The sequence below is a fragment of the Musca domestica genome, unplaced genomic scaffold (genome assembly GCF_030504385.1).
Source record: "Musca domestica strain aabys unplaced genomic scaffold, Musca_domestica.polishedcontigs.V.1.1 2, whole genome shotgun sequence".
NCBI lineage: Eukaryota > Metazoa > Arthropoda > Insecta > Diptera > Muscidae > Musca > Musca domestica.
In genome coordinates this window covers 44,532,158-44,549,935 of record NW_026712249.1, presented here as the reverse complement: position 1 = coordinate 44,549,935, position 17,778 = coordinate 44,532,158, and the positions used below count along the sequence as shown (strand labels likewise).

At 34.2% G+C, this 17,778-nt stretch overlaps 1 protein-coding gene across 2 annotated transcripts in view; it reads left to right on the top strand.

Moving 5' to 3' along the window:
- LOC101895602 (zwei Ig domain protein zig-8) overlaps nucleotides 1-17,778 on the top strand; it is a 692,613-nt gene that overhangs the window by 662,261 nt on the left and 12,574 nt on the right. For both annotated transcript variants that reach the window (XM_059121452.1, XM_059121453.1), the window contains 2 exons: nucleotides 13,374-13,501; nucleotides 15,423-15,591. In XM_059121452.1, coding sequence (XP_058977435.1) covers nucleotides 13,374-13,501; nucleotides 15,423-15,591 — 297 coding nt within the window. The remainder of the gene's footprint in view (nucleotides 1-13,373; nucleotides 13,502-15,422; nucleotides 15,592-17,778) is intronic.

The following is a 17,778-nucleotide window of genomic DNA, read 5'->3' as shown; positions in this document are numbered from 1 at the left end:
CAACCACATACATATACACTCGGTGGAATAAAATGTTAAATGACACTTTATAAACAAAAACAAACACAATATAGCCATTAAATGGCAAGGACATTCCACAGGATATCAAATTTAGAAAAATGTTCTACAAAATATTTACTTTGGTGTGAGCAGCAGGAAGTGAGAAACATTTTCTAGAAGTTGCCAGAACTAAAGAAATCTATTTTTAAAGAGCTGCTTGACATGTTGGGAGTTATGGTGACTAGAGAAATATTTTCAGCGAAATCAATTAAATTTTAATCTGTATCGAGTGTTCTGTTTTTCCCGGTAAATTTCAAAATTTGTGTTTGGGGAAACATTTGGAAAAAGATTTAACAACTCAGAAAATTCTTGAAAACATTTGGTGTCTAGAGTTCAGGTAATAAAATTGCCAAAATTGTTTCTTATTTTTCAAATACTTTGTTTAAAAAGTAACATGGTAATAGTTTGCATATGTAACGAAAATTTGAAATTTGTTTAAAAATCCTGTAGGGAAAGGTCAAAAGTCAGACGGAGCCGAATATATTATACCCTACACCACTATGCTTATTTAGTAAAGCTCCCATAACAAAAAACTAATTCATATCGGGAATTTATATAAAGTAGATCATAACAACTGCGAACTTTTTGAACGCATATAACTTTATGTGAAGTCACATTTTGGGAACTAATCGATTTTCAACAACTTCGACGGAAACTTTTGTACTCCTAGTACCAAATAACATTGAATATGAAAAAGTCTATCCGATTTGGGCTGATATTACATGTATTTTAAACAATATCCGTAAAATCGGATGAAAATTTATAAAAATCTGAACCGATCTCGACAATTTTTGGCATTTAGAGCTGTATCTGATGACCAGTATGTGAGAGACTTTAACACAAATTCGAATGAAACATATGTATCGGAGCTAAAGCTATATCTGATCCGATTTTCTCCAGATTTGAAGTACTTGGTTCTATGCTAAATGCAATCGGAAGTGCCAAAATTCAGCTATTTGGTGCAAAATAAACCTGAAATCGGACGAAGATATATAGGTTGAGATAAAAAACTGCAACAAAATCAAATTTTTATTGAGTGAAAGCAAAAAATGTCGGAAATAGCATCAAATTTCAGAATAAGTTTAGATTTGTTCGAATTGGTCAACTTTTGCACGTATTATGGCCTTCAAACGGCCAATGAAACTGTCAAACGCTGCTGGAATGTTTCTCTGCGGTATTTTGGCCCATTCCCGGTGAAGCGTTTGCTTGAGGTGATCGACACTTTTGTATTTTTTAGTGCCAACCTTGCTTTCCAAAATAATCCAGACACAATAATCCAACGGATTGGTATCCGGAGATTTTAGTGGCCATTGTCCGCTGGAAATGAAGCGAGGAACCTAATTTTGTAATCATACTTGGGTGGTACATGCTGAGTGCGATGGCATGTGCAGGCTCAGTCCTGTTGAAATGTCCATGATCTTCGGCCAAAATATTTGCGTGCCCAAGGCTTTAATACACCCTCCAAAATTTTTTTGGCGATAATAATCGGAATTTATTCTGATGCCACTGTCGATTAATATGAGCGGAGAGCGAATATCGGCTGTTATGGCGGCCCACACCATTACTATGGCCGGCGCTTGAGTTCTGGTGGCCAACCGAAGGTGCACATTTTCAGCTGACCTCCATGACAAGTAAACACGATCATTTTGTTTGTTTACATACTGCTGCTCTCGGCCAAGCGAAGCAACTCTGTAGCTCTTTTGAGTCTATTTTCTTTCTGTTGCGGTGTAAGTTCTTGCACTTTTTGAAATTCAATGGCTTTGTCCCAAGCTCATTTTTCAATATTTGCCGAATGGAATATTGCGATATGTTGAGCCCACGAGCCATTTTTGGCCACTGCGCAGCGGATTTCGATCAAGTCGCTTCTCTACTTTTCGAACCATTTCTGTTTATGTTGCTGGTTTCTTCCGTCCACTTCCTTGACGTCGGGCTACGTTACCAGTATCACGGTAACGAGCGATGGTACGAGAGGCAAATGATTTATTCACATTTAAATGCTGAAGTGCTCTAACGATAGCCACTTGGGGTTTTCCAGCCAAATATAAAGAAATCACACTATCACGCTTGAATTCCATCACGAATAACTTTTTTCTGTAAAAATCTAACCAAAATGCTTTTGTATGCTTGTAAACAATATAAAGAGTTTTAACTGGAATAATTTTACCAGCTGTCGTACGAGTGGCTTAGAAATGACAGCAGTATGAAGGTGGTCGCATTTTTTTAATCTCACCCTGTATTTTCCTCTTGAATCAGACATGAAGAAAGTGTCATTCAGTATTAACAAGTAAAAAAGCAGCTAAGCTCGGCCGGGCCGAACTTTTTATAATCTTCACCATTTTGAAGGATTTTCAAAAATTCCCAAAAAAAAAATTTTTTCAAATGAAAACTGTTATATGGGGGTATACGAAAACGAAGACCTGCATAAGTATTTTTTTTTTCATAGGCTGTAGTACTGATTCAGAAAATTACGTTGAATATTGTCGCTTATATCATTAAATTTGAAACAATTAAGGTGAATAATGTTGCTAATATTCTCAAAATAGCTTGGGGTTATACCAAGACGTGGACCCATATAGACCATTCTCTTCCAGGTGGTGAAGTACTCGGAATGAATCCCTAGTGTGGATTTTGAGACAATTGCATGGAAAAATGTGGCTAAAGTCATGAAAATACGTATATCGGGAGGTACCGTTATATGGGGGATATACGATATAGTGGACCGAAATAGCCCATCTCCGAACTTGACCTGTCTGCACACACGTCGTAGAATTTCACGCTGATTAAGAATATATATACTTTGTTAGGTCTAAAATTATTATTTCGATGAGTTACAAACGGAATGACGCGCAATATACTATGTATGATGGAGGGTATAAAAATATTCGAGGTTTAATGGAAATTCGAGAATTTTTCACACAAAAATGATGATCCATTTCACTCGCGAAATTTTATCCGATGGAAGATTTCTGCCGTGTTCTAAACTCCGCCCTCTCAACGTTTCGCTTCTATCAATTCATAACTGTGACCTATAGATATATTGCAAAATCAACAAAAATCTCATATTACTAAATTTTGCCCCTTTAATCATCATCTCCCCGAACATATGAAACTATTCTGACCCTAACCGAAACTCCATGCAGTTCATGAGGATGGACCACAATTGCGACCTGTGGCGGACATACATATACAACACCTTGGGCCAAGAACAAAGTATTTCGAGGTGTTATATCATTTTTGCACCTACCAACTCCCAGCACATAGCGGTGTAGATTTGCAAATAGTTTGCACAAATTCAATTCAATTTGCAAAACTTAAGCCTTTCCAAGAAAACTCGAAGACAATAAAGAAAACATTTTCTGTCTGGCTTTGAAAAGAAAATATTATTTATTTGTCTTAAATGTAATTTGTGACGTATAATTGTTGATGTCTAACAACAATACAGTGAGTGCTACTACAACATTTTACAAATAAATAATACAAAACCCGTTTTACCTTGGACTAATTTCGTATTCAAAGTTGCCTTTTGTTTAGCCAACAAACCAACCGAATAAGAACAACTTAAGACAAGTCTGTACATAAATAATTGTCTGATATTTACATAATGGATTTCGTATTCTGGGAATGTACACAACTACATACATACATTCATACTCATTATACCCTACACCACAAGGTGGTCAGGGTATTATGTCTTTGTGCATTTGTTTATAACAGGCAGAAGGAAACGAGATAGACCCATAGTTCCTTTTGATGATCTGCATAGAATCACATCCTGAGTCGATTTATGCATGTCCGTCCGTCCGTCTGTCCGTCCGTCCGTCTGTCCATGTATTTTTGTAAACAAAGTACAGGTCGCATTTATTGCCCGATCCAGATGAAATTTTGCAAAAATCTTTTGTTTGGCCCAAGGACGAACCTTATTGAAATTGGAGATAATCGGTCAAAATTTAGATAAAGCTCCCATATATATCTTCGTCCGATTTGCCTTTTATTTTGCACCAAACGTGTAATATCAGCCCGAATTGTATGGAATTTTGCATATACACCCAAATTAGGCCTGAAAATATGTATGCCAAATTTGATCGAAATCGGTTCAGAAATAGCTATAGCTCCCATATATATTGTTCATCCGATTTGTTATTTTTGTCGCCGTAATATGCACTATGCAACAACAATATTTGGGGAAAAATATCAAATACAGCTCAGAAATACATTTGCTAAATTTAATCGAGATCGGTTCAGATTTGTATATAGCTCCCATATATAACTTCGTCCGATTTACCTTTTATTGTGCACCAAACGTTTAATATTTGTCCAAATGGGATGGAATTTGGCACTTACGACCGAATTGAGTTTAGAAGCTAGTATGTCAAATTTGGTGAAGATCGGTTCAGATATAGCTATAGCTTCCATATATATTATTCATCCAATTTGTTATATTTGTTACCCACAACCGTAATATACACTCCGTAACAACGATATACAGGGAAATATATCAAATACAGCTCAGAAATATCTTTGCCAAATTTTATCGAGATCGGTTCAGATTTGGATATAGCTCCCATATATATCTTTATCCGATTTCAAATTAATTGTGCACCAAATGATACAAATGCTTCGGCATATTTAGTCCTTTGAACTTTAAATTATAATTATAATCATTGCGTGTATGTTTGAATTCTCCATAAAAACTTTTAATGGTTATGTGGAGCTCTACTTAATTAGCAAAGTGGTGTAGAGTATCATAAAGTCGGCTCCGCCCGACTTTAAGACTTTCTTTACTGGTTTTTTGTTGTGGTTGCTAACACAATGCTATGCACAATGTTGAAGGTGTTATATTATTTTGTTATCAACAATTGGTAAACATAATTCAGTCATCATTGTCTAATGTAATGATTGTAAATGATAGATGTATGAATGTATAATTTATGTCTTTGAAGGCAGCTGATATATTTTCGGGGGCAAATATTATATTTTAATGAAAGGATGTTGTCTGTGTATATAACTGTTTGGCACTTCGATACAGATATTTTAATAAAGTTTAGACTGGAAGTGTCGAAACATAAATATAAATTTTACTAAACCAAGGTTCTATAGTTTTCCTATGAATCTTGCGAAGATAGCTTTTGCTTTATTGTATGAAAAATTGAAAACTCTGAAGTCATAGAAATTGCTTAATTAAGTACACTGTCTATAATTTCCTCCATAATTAATTGCAAAATTGAAGTATTAATTAACGTCTTCTTCAATTTGGCCATACTGATCTGCCTTTTGAAATTACAAATTACTGTTAGTTATTTAAAAGTTTTTGTATAGCTTGGGAATACATCAAAATATTCATCGAATATTTACAAAACTTTTAAATATTAGTAATTTGGATGCAATTCTTAGTCGATCTAAGAAACTTTGACCACTTGCTGAAAACAAGACATACCTCATTATACTTGTAATAAATTACTGAAATGTTTGCATATACATTTTTACTGCTCCTAAGATGTGTAGTATTAAAAAACGCTATTTAGGACATAACTGCTATCATTTGTAACCAGTTCAACTGTAATTTGATATATATATAAAGTTATAAGTAGGTATGTTATTTTTCGTTATGGGTCCATTATATGGTACCGATCTCATATAACGATTATACTTTAGGTATTATACGCATTTCTCTCTTCCCTGCAAAATATAATCAATATAGGTATTGTGTTCGGTACCTCCTGTCAGAAACGTGCGCAGAATGGGAGGTCTGGTGCCGGAATATCCTCTAGACTGTCTGACATTGTTCGTACATTTCACATATGAAAATATAATTTTATGTTTGTTGTTATACCCTCCACTTTGGAAAGGAGGGTATATTAACTTTGTCAATCCGTTTTAATATCCCTAAATATTCGTCGTAGACCCCATAAAGTATTTATATCCAAAATCAGCAAATTCTAAGTCGATTTAGCGTAAAAATTAAGCACAATAATTTGTATTATGTCTAGGATGGTTGGTATTGAAAATGAGAATATCGGTCCACGTTTTGGTATAGTCTGTATATTTATGATATTTGGTATTTTTATGATTTTTGCCACATTTTTTCACGGATTTCTCTGAAAATTGTTATTTGTCTGTCATAATGAGTCCTAACTCGTGTGGCGAAATATTGTATGTATGGGACCACGCTTTGGTATAGCCCCCATATAGCGGTACCTCCCGATTTTTGGTATTTTGATGATTTTTACGACATTTTTTCACGAATATGTCTAAAAATTGCCACAGAAGATGTGTATCATTTGATACAAATTAGATCCCATGTCTCTTTGAACGAAATTCAATTCAGGACATTTGGAGACTATATTGCCATGTTTGCCTGTCCGTCAGTATTTCTGGCTGATAAGTACGATAACTCACGAAGAAAGTATACTAATTTGTCCCAACATTGTACATTGTGTACTGGGTGCTTCCACTTTATCAGATTCAGGTAAGGTCCGATATCTCAAAAAGTATCAGCCTCCAGTACAAAATGTTCCGACTTTTCAAATGTTTACGTTTTTGGATCCTTAACCACAATCGAATATAGATTACTATTCAATTCAGTTTAAATTCCCGCGCCGGAATATTAATATCATTCTTAGCATATGAAATATTCCTCAATTTTCTATCAACTTTTAATTTTTAGCTCCAGCTTCATAAACGGATGGAAGAAAATAATAGTAAATATCGACCGGAATTGGCTTTTAATACAATCCACTAATTGAATAATGATTCTTTTGAAAATGAGTCCATACCTTCCGAGGTCCAGTATTCAGGCGGTATTTTTTTCTATTTATACCTCCAGTCATAGAGGGTGTATAACATTTGTGACGGCCAAAGCATGCTTCATCGAAATATTTTTTTTTTTTTTTTTTTTTTTTTTTTTTTTGTCAACCATAGCTCTCTTTGAACAAAATCTGTTTTAGGAGTTTCCGTTCGTCCATCTGCCTGGCTAGTGCCTACGATAACCCCCGAAGGGAGTATCTGACTTCGTCCAAACTTGGTACTTTGTAATGTAAATATCTAACTAAGATCGAGTTCGGAGATTGCCATATTAGTCAATTCCTTCTCCCATACAAAGTCACAATTTTCAAAAAAAAAAAAAAAAAAAAAAAATAAATAAATAAATAAAAATAAATAAATAAATAAAATAATGATAATAATAATAATCTAGAATCACTCCCACAAATAGTTAATTTTTGAGTAATTCCAAAAATAACTGTCCAACTGTATCACAATATTTTTACCAACACAAAATCTGGTAAAGAGAACGGATAGAACGGACTAATCCTTTTCCCTCTCCCAAAAGAGTAAGCAATTTGAATTGTGAACCAAGTCAAGTGTTTTCTTCAAATTTGAATATCATAATATTTTTACCGACCAGTGATCTAACGTGAACATAGAATTTATCGGTCCGTACTTTCTGGTACCTTCCCCATATGGGGTCAAAATCTTGAAAAATTATAACACTTATCTAAAAAATTGTAACCCTTATACGGCACCCATGTCAAAATATATATTTTTTACTAACGGGTACAAGCTGAGGGCATACATCCGTTTATTAGCAATTTAAGATATCAAATTTCAAAACACTTCATTGAAAATTGTCAAACATTTCTATTAAAAATTGTGGCTAAAATCAAGTACTAAATATCGAGAGGTTAAGGTTATACTGTTTTATGAAGGCTTCATCAGATATTGGGCCTAAATGTCCTATTTTCAATACCAGTACAATTTTTTCACCTTACTTTATTCCCTTTGAAAGATTCCTCCATTTTAAGGCGGAGGGAATAAAAATACCCATACCGTAGAAGTTGAATACAATTTAATTTGGGAGCTGCGCACACCGAATCATTTTAATCATTTTTTCTGGGGCCAGGTGTGTTAATATCATTTAAAGGGCAAAGGGTCACAGCTATCCAACATAACAACTCTAATAAAATGTGAAAAAATTACCGTTTTCCTCAAACTTTGCAAACGTCATATCATTGCCATAACTGGACTCAGAGTATTATATCGGTCTACTTCTTCTTGTATATCATCCATTTAAAGTCAATTATTTTAAAAACAATGAATCTCAAAACCTTTGTAAGTAGTCCAATTTCCTTCAAATATCATACAACTCAATATTTTCCAGTTAAGAATTCATCTGGTACATACCTCACAAAAGTTCAACTTAAAAAATCATGCAACAGATAAAAACCCTAATATTTATATAACATCTTCGTCGGAGGCGAAAGTGGACAATATTGGTCCACCTCTTCTCAGAAATCCCCACCCATGGAATCAACGCCTTATAATATATCTTCTCATATTATATTTAGTGTGCGTAATCCCGGGTTAAAGTTAGAATTTAAGAAAACATAACCACACGGGGATGAGTCCATAATTTTCGTATGGTAGAGGATATACAAAATTCGGCAAGGTCGGACTTAATGAACTTGTCTGAGTATTTTCCACTTTAAGCTTCAAATGAGTAAAAACCTACATTTCAGATAAGAAAAAAAAACATTATCTCTTTTTTAACTCCATTTAAAGTTTTTTTTTTGCTTTATTATTATGTAAAACGTGTTTTTCCTTTCGATTTGTTCTACATACAAGTCATGAATATTTTATAAAACCCAATTATATCGATTCATGCTCGCTCTATTTTCCCAGAAAAGCACAAAAAACTCCTTTGAAGCCACAAATATTATGCACGGAAACAAAGCGAAAAAAACCGAAACTCAAAGAAATTAATGAAAATGCGTAGCATTCCTATAGAGTATTTGTAGCCACAAGCAATTCTGTGGTGTGAACTAATTTCTACGTTTTGCCAAAAAAATCTCTCAGGAATTCCCCATCGAAACAATGAACACGTTTAATTTACTTTTTGGAATACAGGAACAGTTGTATTAACTCGAACAGAAACAAAAACTGTTCGCAGCAACGGCAAAAGCTGAATCGACACTAGTAAAGTGGGGAATAAAGTCATTAACTCATATTGTTCTCATCTATATTTTATTCTTAGTGCTTGGGTTTCTTCTGTTCTGGCGTTTCTTCTTGAAGCGGTTTTGATAAATATGTTTAGGGAATTATATTGTATTAAATTCTCGATCCGTTTGTGTTTTATTTTAGTTTGCAGCATTTGCTGTGTATTTCATTATTTATTCAAATTGTTATGGGAGATCACAACCACATCACACCAATACACACATTCTGTTATGTGCATCAACCTTTGTTCAACAAACGCAATGAGTTGGAATTCTTTAAGTTATTTATCATTATTTTGATTGGAGTTCGTTCGAGTTTTTTCTTTCTTTGCCTTTAAGTCATACGAATCCTTTGTGTCGAAGATGATAATTCCAATGTAAACCGCATATTCATGCTGTAGTGAGTTTAAATACTTGTAATGTGTATTAACCGTGGTTACTTGAACGTATGATGTATGTGGTGTACAGAAATTTATCATACGTACCTTTGTACGTATTTTGTGACTGAAATTATAGGAAAAATAGTAGTCTATGAAAACACAGCTAAAAAATACAAGACACATGTATCTGCATTATGAAACTTTGCATCGTACAGTAAGTTAAAGGAGGGGGGAGGGGGTTTGTAGTGTGATGTAAAATTCTCCCCCTCTTCCATATTTTTTGTTAAAATTTCGGATTATTTTTTTTTTTAATTTGTGTACTTTAGGTATGTGATGTCTTCTGTAATATTGCTAATAAGAATTCAAGGATTCAAGAATTCAAGGATTAGTTTGGCCGAAGGTGTTATGCCTCAAGCGAGATACCAAATGGGAGCTACAGTAGATTTTGAAAACAAATTATTTTGTAGAGCATTTCTACTTGCTACGATCGCGTTTAGGAGAGGCAGGGAGTGATTAACGAAAATTTGGAAGAAGGTATCAAACACATTTCTGAAAATATGATGGCAACATTATGGAAGATATATCACCCAAATAGAGATTTCATTTACTTGGTAACCTATGAAAAAATTGAAGAAAAGTAACATAAGTTTATGGCGTTACTCTTTTAAAAATACCCCTGTATTCTTGTCAAAAGTCAAGCAAATAAAATGTCAAATAGTGAACATGGGAAGCAAAAAAACACTGATTTGAAGGAATACATTATAAAATGTGTCATTTGTCCATGCGTACATACATAGACATGTCTGATATAATATTGATATGAGAGAGACACTTTAAATTTGAGATTTTGTCCCACCCGATGCTATGAAAGGTATGGCCTAAAATTGGCTTTGAGAATGTTAATAAATTAAAAGTGACTAAAAATAGACTCGGTTACAGGATGAGATAAAAAACTGCAACAAAGACAAAAGCCATAATTTTTACATTTTATTGAATGAAAACAAAAAATGTCGTAAATAGCATCAAATTTAAGAATAAGTTTAGATTTGTTCGAATTGGCCAACTTTGGCACGATTTATGGCCCTCAAATGGCCCATGAAGTCGTCACACGCTGCCCGAATGTTGCCCTACGGTATTTTGGCCCATTCTGGGCGAAGCGCTTGCTTGAAGTGATCGACACTTCGGTATGTTTAGTGCCATCCTTGCTTTCCACAATGCTCCAGACACAAAAGTCCAACGTATTGGTATCCGGAGATTTTTTTTGCGCTGGAAATGAAGCGAGGACCCTTATTTTGTAACCAATCTTGGGTGGCGCGTGCCAAAATGTTTGCGGCCCAAGGTCTTAATACACCCTTCAAAATATTTTCGCGATAATATTTGCCATTTATTCTGAAGGTCGATTAATACGAGCGGACAGCGGCAATCGGCTGTTATGACGGCCCACACCATCACCAAGGCCGGCGCTTGAATTCTGGTGGCCAACCGAAGGTGCACATTTTCAGCTGACCGCTTTGGCAAGTAAACACGATCACTTTGTTTGTTTACAAAGTGCTGGACAACTAATGTTTTCTCATCGGAAAAAACCGAATTCGGCAGTTCACCATTCTCGGCCAAGCGAAGCAACTCTTTAGCTCTTTGAGTCTATTTTCTTTCTGTTGCGGTGTAAGTTCTTCCACTTTTTGGAATTTCAATGGCTTTGCCCCGAGCTTTTTTCCCAATATCTCACGTTTCATTTTTCGGCCACTGCGACGCGGGTTTCGATCAAGTCGCTTCTTTACTTTTCGAACCATTTCTTCTGATGTTGCTGATTTCTTCCGTTCACGTCCTTGACGTCGGGCTACGCTACCACACAAAAGATTTATTCACATTTAACTGCTGGAGTACTCTAACAATAGTCACTTGTGGTTTTCCAGCCAAATATAAAGAAATCACACTATCACGCTTGAATTCCATCACGAATAAGAATTTTTCTGGAAAATCCTCACCAAAATGCTTTTGTACACTTGTTAACATTATAATGAGCTGTCACTGTCAATGTGAAGTTGGTTGCATTTTTTTCATCTCACCCTGTATGTTTCATCCGATTTAGTTTTAAGTCCCCCATATTTCTAATATGATGTTAGAAATAGCAGAAACAGTACCTCTGTCAAATTTTATCGAGATCGGTTCCAATTTGGATATAACACCCAAGTTGTTAGCCAAACGTGGAATATTAATCCAAATGGGATGCATTTAGGCAAAGACTACCAAATTTAGCCTAGAAGCAAACTGATAAGATGAAGCTTTAGCTTTCATATATTTATGTTATTCTTCGTCAATTTTGAAATGTTTTCCCTAACGGCATGAATTTTAGCAAATAATACCAAATTTCTGTACATACGATCAAACTAACTTAGTTCTAGTTTGTGAAATTTAGTGAAAATTAGTTAAGATGTAGCAGCAGGTCCCATATATATGTTTCGTCCGATTTCCACCCCCAATATCCGTTATATGCATTCCATAACCATGATTTCGGTAAACTATATCAGGAACATCCTATACATACCTTTGCAAAGTTTTGTCGACTGTACTAAATAATCATAGTGGTGTTGGGTATCATAATTTACAAATTTTTTAAAAATTTACAAATTTTTTAAAAAATTCCGTTGAAAAATACTGCTAAAATCACAATATACTGCTAAACACAATATATCGAAGACGTGGGCCTGCATAAGCAACCTTTCTCATATGCCATTAGGAACTTCAAATTTGAAACTTAAAACAATTTCGGCGGATGATTTCGCCAAAATCATTAATATACCGATTATAGCGAGGTACCATTATACGGGGCTCTACGAAAACATGGACTGAAATTTTCTGTCATAAGCTGAAGCTACAATTGGAATCTTCAAATACGAAATTAGAAAACCTGTCAAAGCTGTAAAACCCATTACGAACTACAAATTCCAATTTTGCAACATTTTTGATGAAAAGTAGGGCACAAATCATCAAAATACTCAATATCTGGAGGTACTGTTATATGCAGATTATACCTATATTCAGACTTATATTGATGTTGGAGGATGTTTCTTACATAATGAGAACACATGCCAATATGCAGCAGATTAGAGTTAAAATTGTGATAAAAACACATAAAAACCTAAAATCTGTCGGTACAGTTATATGGGGCTATACCAAAACGTGGACCTTCAAAGCCCATTTTCAATACAAAAGGTCTTGCAGAACAAACACACATCTAAGTAAAATTTTATCAAAATACTTCATTTCGTTCGGAAACTAGAATTATTTCAACAGACAGACAGATGGACGGTCATCGCTAAATCGACATGGAATTTTATTCTGATCAAGAATATATATACTTTATTTGTATATTTCGAGGTGTTACAAACTTAATGACAAACTTAGTATATCCTCCATACGATAATACATTATTTGGCCTCCTTGAACAAAATGCTCTTTGTAATTAATTAATAATCTACAAATATCTCAATAAATTTTCCTTCTAATATTCGAATCAAACTTACGAATTTAAATCAGCTCTGTTATTGAGTACGTTGTACAAGCCAGGACAATTTCCAATGTAATTTAGTTACAACTTTAACACTTGATTTTTTTATAATTGGACAATTTCCAATGTAATTTAGTTACAACTTTAACACTTGATTGTTTTATAATTGCTCAATAATACTTCAAGCTGTTATTGGTTCATAACCAATTCTTTCAGGTGTTAGGCAACTGCACTGTTTTTCCCACTCAAACCTTTATAAATGATTGATTATTTCCGAGAACTTGTACATTTTCTTTCAATTCTTAAATTGTACACAAATTAAATATGAAAACTACAGAATATACCAAGAACTCACACTTATTACAAATTTGAAAAATATTTCCTAATTCATTTTGCCATTTATGTCATGTTTTGTTTTTTTTTTTCTTTTTTTAGAACCTGTTACCGAAATCATAGGAGGACCAGAACTACACATAAACAAGGGTTCCACAATAAATCTAACTTGTATCGTTAAATTTGCACCCGAGCCACCGCCCACTGTCACATGGTCACATAACCGACAGGTAAGTTTACCCATATCTTTGAAACCTTAAACCAAAAAGAAAAATATTATTCATTTATTTTTTTTTTTTTTTCATCTTGTGGAAAATTGAGACATCAACAAATGACTTTTGTGCCCAAAAAACAAGCACAGTTACCAGAACATCAACATAGTTCCCATCAGGAAAATAAATAAAACACAAATATTTATGAATACATTTCTTATGTAAATAAGACATTCAATTTGTTGCATACCTATGGGGCTTATGGAAAATATTAAAACTTATTTGGTTAGTATTTCAAAAAAAAAAAAAAAAAAAAAAAAAACATACCCTGTCCATGGCTAGATAGCCTACACTCTATTAGGGAAGTTACCTTGAATGTTTTCGAAGAAAACCAGTTCCCTATCCATATGTCTTTGATTACAAATCACTTCAGGACCTTTTTTTTGTGCTGCTGGTTAGTAGTTGAAGGACAGCAATACTGACACAACACCGTAAGTGTCATAAAAAGATGACATCTTACTAAATAAATGTATGTGATTACGAAAATTGATAAGGGTTTGTTACCTCGACCCCCCCTCCATATGTTTAACCTCAAATCAGAGCAAGGGAAACGAAACGTGCGAGAATGTAGCGTCGGACCCTCGTATTTTTGGCGAAGACTTCCTGTCAAAAGTCAATCAAATAAAATGTCAAACTAATGAAAATAGGAAGCAGAAAAAATACTGATTTGAAGGAATACATTATAAAATGTGTCATTTGTCCATGCGTACACACATAGGCATGTATGACATAATCTTGATGTGAGTGGGACACTTTTAATCTGAGATTTTATCCCATCCGATGCTATAAAAGGTATAGTCTAAAATTAGCCTTGAGAATGTTAATAAATTAAAAATGACCGGAAATAGACTCGACTGTAAAAATACTCAGAACGTGGAAATATTGGGATATAAAACGTTTAAGGAAATTGGACATTTATCTAAAATGTTATGTAATTACCTAACAGATGGTGTGGATTCAGATATAGCTGATTTTAGTTATTTCAAAGGCTTTTGCCATATTTTCTAATCGATTTGGCTAAAAATTAGTTTTTTAGAGGTTTGCTTTTCTGACCATCTACACTTAAGAAATCATCACTGGAAAATATGGCATTGACCCCTGCAATATCTAAATTCAGGGATATCATTATATAATTGGTGTACCAAAAGTGAACCTATAAGGATAATTACTTGTAAATAATAAGAACTCCAACATTTGGTAAAACAAAATAGAAAACATAACCAAGGCGTAAAACATAATAGAAATCGGAGATATCCCTACAAGGTGACTGCCTCTGTCGATTTTCAAAGCTCTATCTTAAAACTTGCAAAAAATGTCGTTATATACAGGTCCCTATATCTTCCTTTGAGGTTTAATATATAACGGGGTATAAAAATGTTAACCTACAGAATTCAAATCTGTTCGTGGATATTTTCTCTACTGGCCCAATTCGACCGTCACCACTTTGAATTGGTCATCCACAGACAATGATTTCAAAACGAACAATGTACATACATTAAATAATTCCCCTTGAAGAAGCAAAATGTCAATTTAGAGCTAATCGATTTGAAGATAGGTCAAAACCCTTGATAAGCTAGAAACATACGGTACCTTTATGTGTGGGTTATATCAAAGCATGGATCTTTAAAAATGAGTTTACCATTCTGTATGAAACTACATAAAATAGTGATTCTTGAAGAATTAAATGTAAATTGATGAATTAAATATGCATAGACATGGCCTATGTATGCTGTCATCAATCAAGCATCCAACAGATCGCCTTAAAAAGTCACAATGTTAGATAAATACAAATTTGGAAGACCAAAATATCTTACTTAAAATTTCCGGCTCTCATTATTCTTTATATACCTTCTTTTTTATTCATCTCACCCCATTATAGGTCATAAATTTTGATTCACCACGTGGCGGTATATCATTGGTAACGGAAAAAGGTGTTCTGACAACAAGTCGTTTGCTGGTGCAGAAAGCCATACAACAAGATTCTGGACTTTACACATGTACACCGTCGAATGCAAATCCCACATCTGTGCGGGTACATATCGTTGATGGTAAGTGAATGAACTCTCTCCCAAAAAAAAAAAAAACAAAATAACAATAACAATAAAAAATTGAAGTAGCACAACATAAACAAACACTCAGGCCAAAAAAAAAGAAATTTAAATGTGTGTGCGGGTGTGTGTGAGTGTGTTTTTATTATCTAAAGGATTTGTTGCAAAGACGAAACATAAACATTCAAAATGTGTGCTTTGTGAATGGAGAATGATTTTTTATGCAAATGGGAATACAGACAGTGTGGCTGTCTTGAAGTATATTTATAAATCTAGGGAATTAATATGCGCTTTTGATATATGAATCATTAGACCCAAAAAGCAACCATTTTGTGATTTATCTCCTCTGTCGAGAGCCTTTTTCTGGCAAAGTTACTAACGTCTAATTACATCCACGATCACGGATCCTAAGTTGCATTTCTAAATATAGTTATGAGAGATGATAAAATTCATTTAATGGACCGGAATGAGCCATAAGTATTCACAAAATGCCACGAAGACTTTGAAAACCACTCAAAAATCCCCAATAATAACTGGAAAGTCATTGAAAAATGTTTCATGAAGGTAGTCATTAAAAAAATCCAGGACTAAAAATCAATTTTTTTAGAGACTTTTATTTTTTTCCAAATTGAATGGATTTTATCACCTACGAACGATTTTAGCATCGAAAAAAAGTAATCGAATTTTGTGAAAATCGGTTAAGATATAGCTATAGGTCCCACATATATGTTTCATCCAATTATGTATTCAAGTCCCTCACATTCAGATACAGCATAGGAATCCCTCTGCTAAATTGTATAGAGATCGGTTCACATTTGAATATAGTTCCCATATATATCTTCGTCTGATTTTACGTACCTAAAAAACGTAATATCAGGTCAAATAGGATGGATTTTGATGAATATCAGTTCAAACACAAATGCCTTCGTCAAATTTAGTAGAAATTAAGAGGAAATATGTGGGAGGTACATATTAGTTGTTTTCGGCTTTGAATTATAGCTGCTTAAAAGCCATAAACCCGATCATAGTTGGTCTGATTTAATTCTCATAAATACCCCATAAAAAGTTTTTTGTTATGGATAGTTCTACTAAATATGAAAAGTGGTGTAGGGTATCATGAGGCGGCCACGCCCGAGGGTCAGGGTATTATGTTTGTGCATTTGTTAGTAACATGGAGTAGAAAGCGAGATAGACCCATAGTTAGTTTTGAGGATCTCCATAGAATCACTTTCTGAGTTGATTTATGCATGTCAGTCCGTCTGTCTGTCCGTCCGTCCGTCTGTCCATGTATTCTTGTGAACAAAATGCAGGTCGCATTTATTACCCGATTGAAATGAAATTTTCCAAATTATATTTGTTTGGCCCAAGGACGAACCCTATTGAAATTGGAGATAATCGGTAAAAAATTAGATATAGCTCCCATATATCTTCGTCCGATTTGCTTTTTATTGTGCACCAAACGTGTAATATCAGCCCGAATGGTATGGAATTTTGCACATACAACCAAATTAGGCATGAAAATAAGTATGCCAAATTTAATCGAAATCGGTTTAGATATAGCTATAGCTCCCATATATATGTTTCATCCGATTTGTTATTTTTGTCCTCCGCAGCCTCTGTAACAACAATATTTGGGGAATTATATCAAATACAGCTCAGGAATGCCTTTGCTAAATTTTATCGAGATCGGTTTAGATTTGGATGTAGCTCCCATATATAACTTTGTCCGATTTACCTTTCATTGTGTACCAAACGTCTAATATTTGCGCGAATGGGATGAAATTTGGCACTTATGACCGAATTGAGTCCGGAATCTAGTACGTCAAATTTGGTGAAAATCGGTTCAGATATAACTATAGCTCCCATATATATTGTTCATCCGATTTGTTGTATTTGTTACCCACAGCCGTAATATGCACTCCGTAACAACGATATTCAGGGAAGTATATCAAATACAGCTCAGAAATATCTTTGCCAAATTTTATCGAGATCGGTTCAGATTTGGATATAGCTACCATATATATCTTTATCTGATTTCATATTAATTTTGCACCAAATGGGCAATACAAGTCCGAATTTAAAAGATACAAATGCTTCGGCATATTTAGTCCTTTGAGCTTTAAATTATAATTATAATCATAGCGTGTATGATTAATTCTCCCCTAAAAACTTTTAATTGTTATGCGG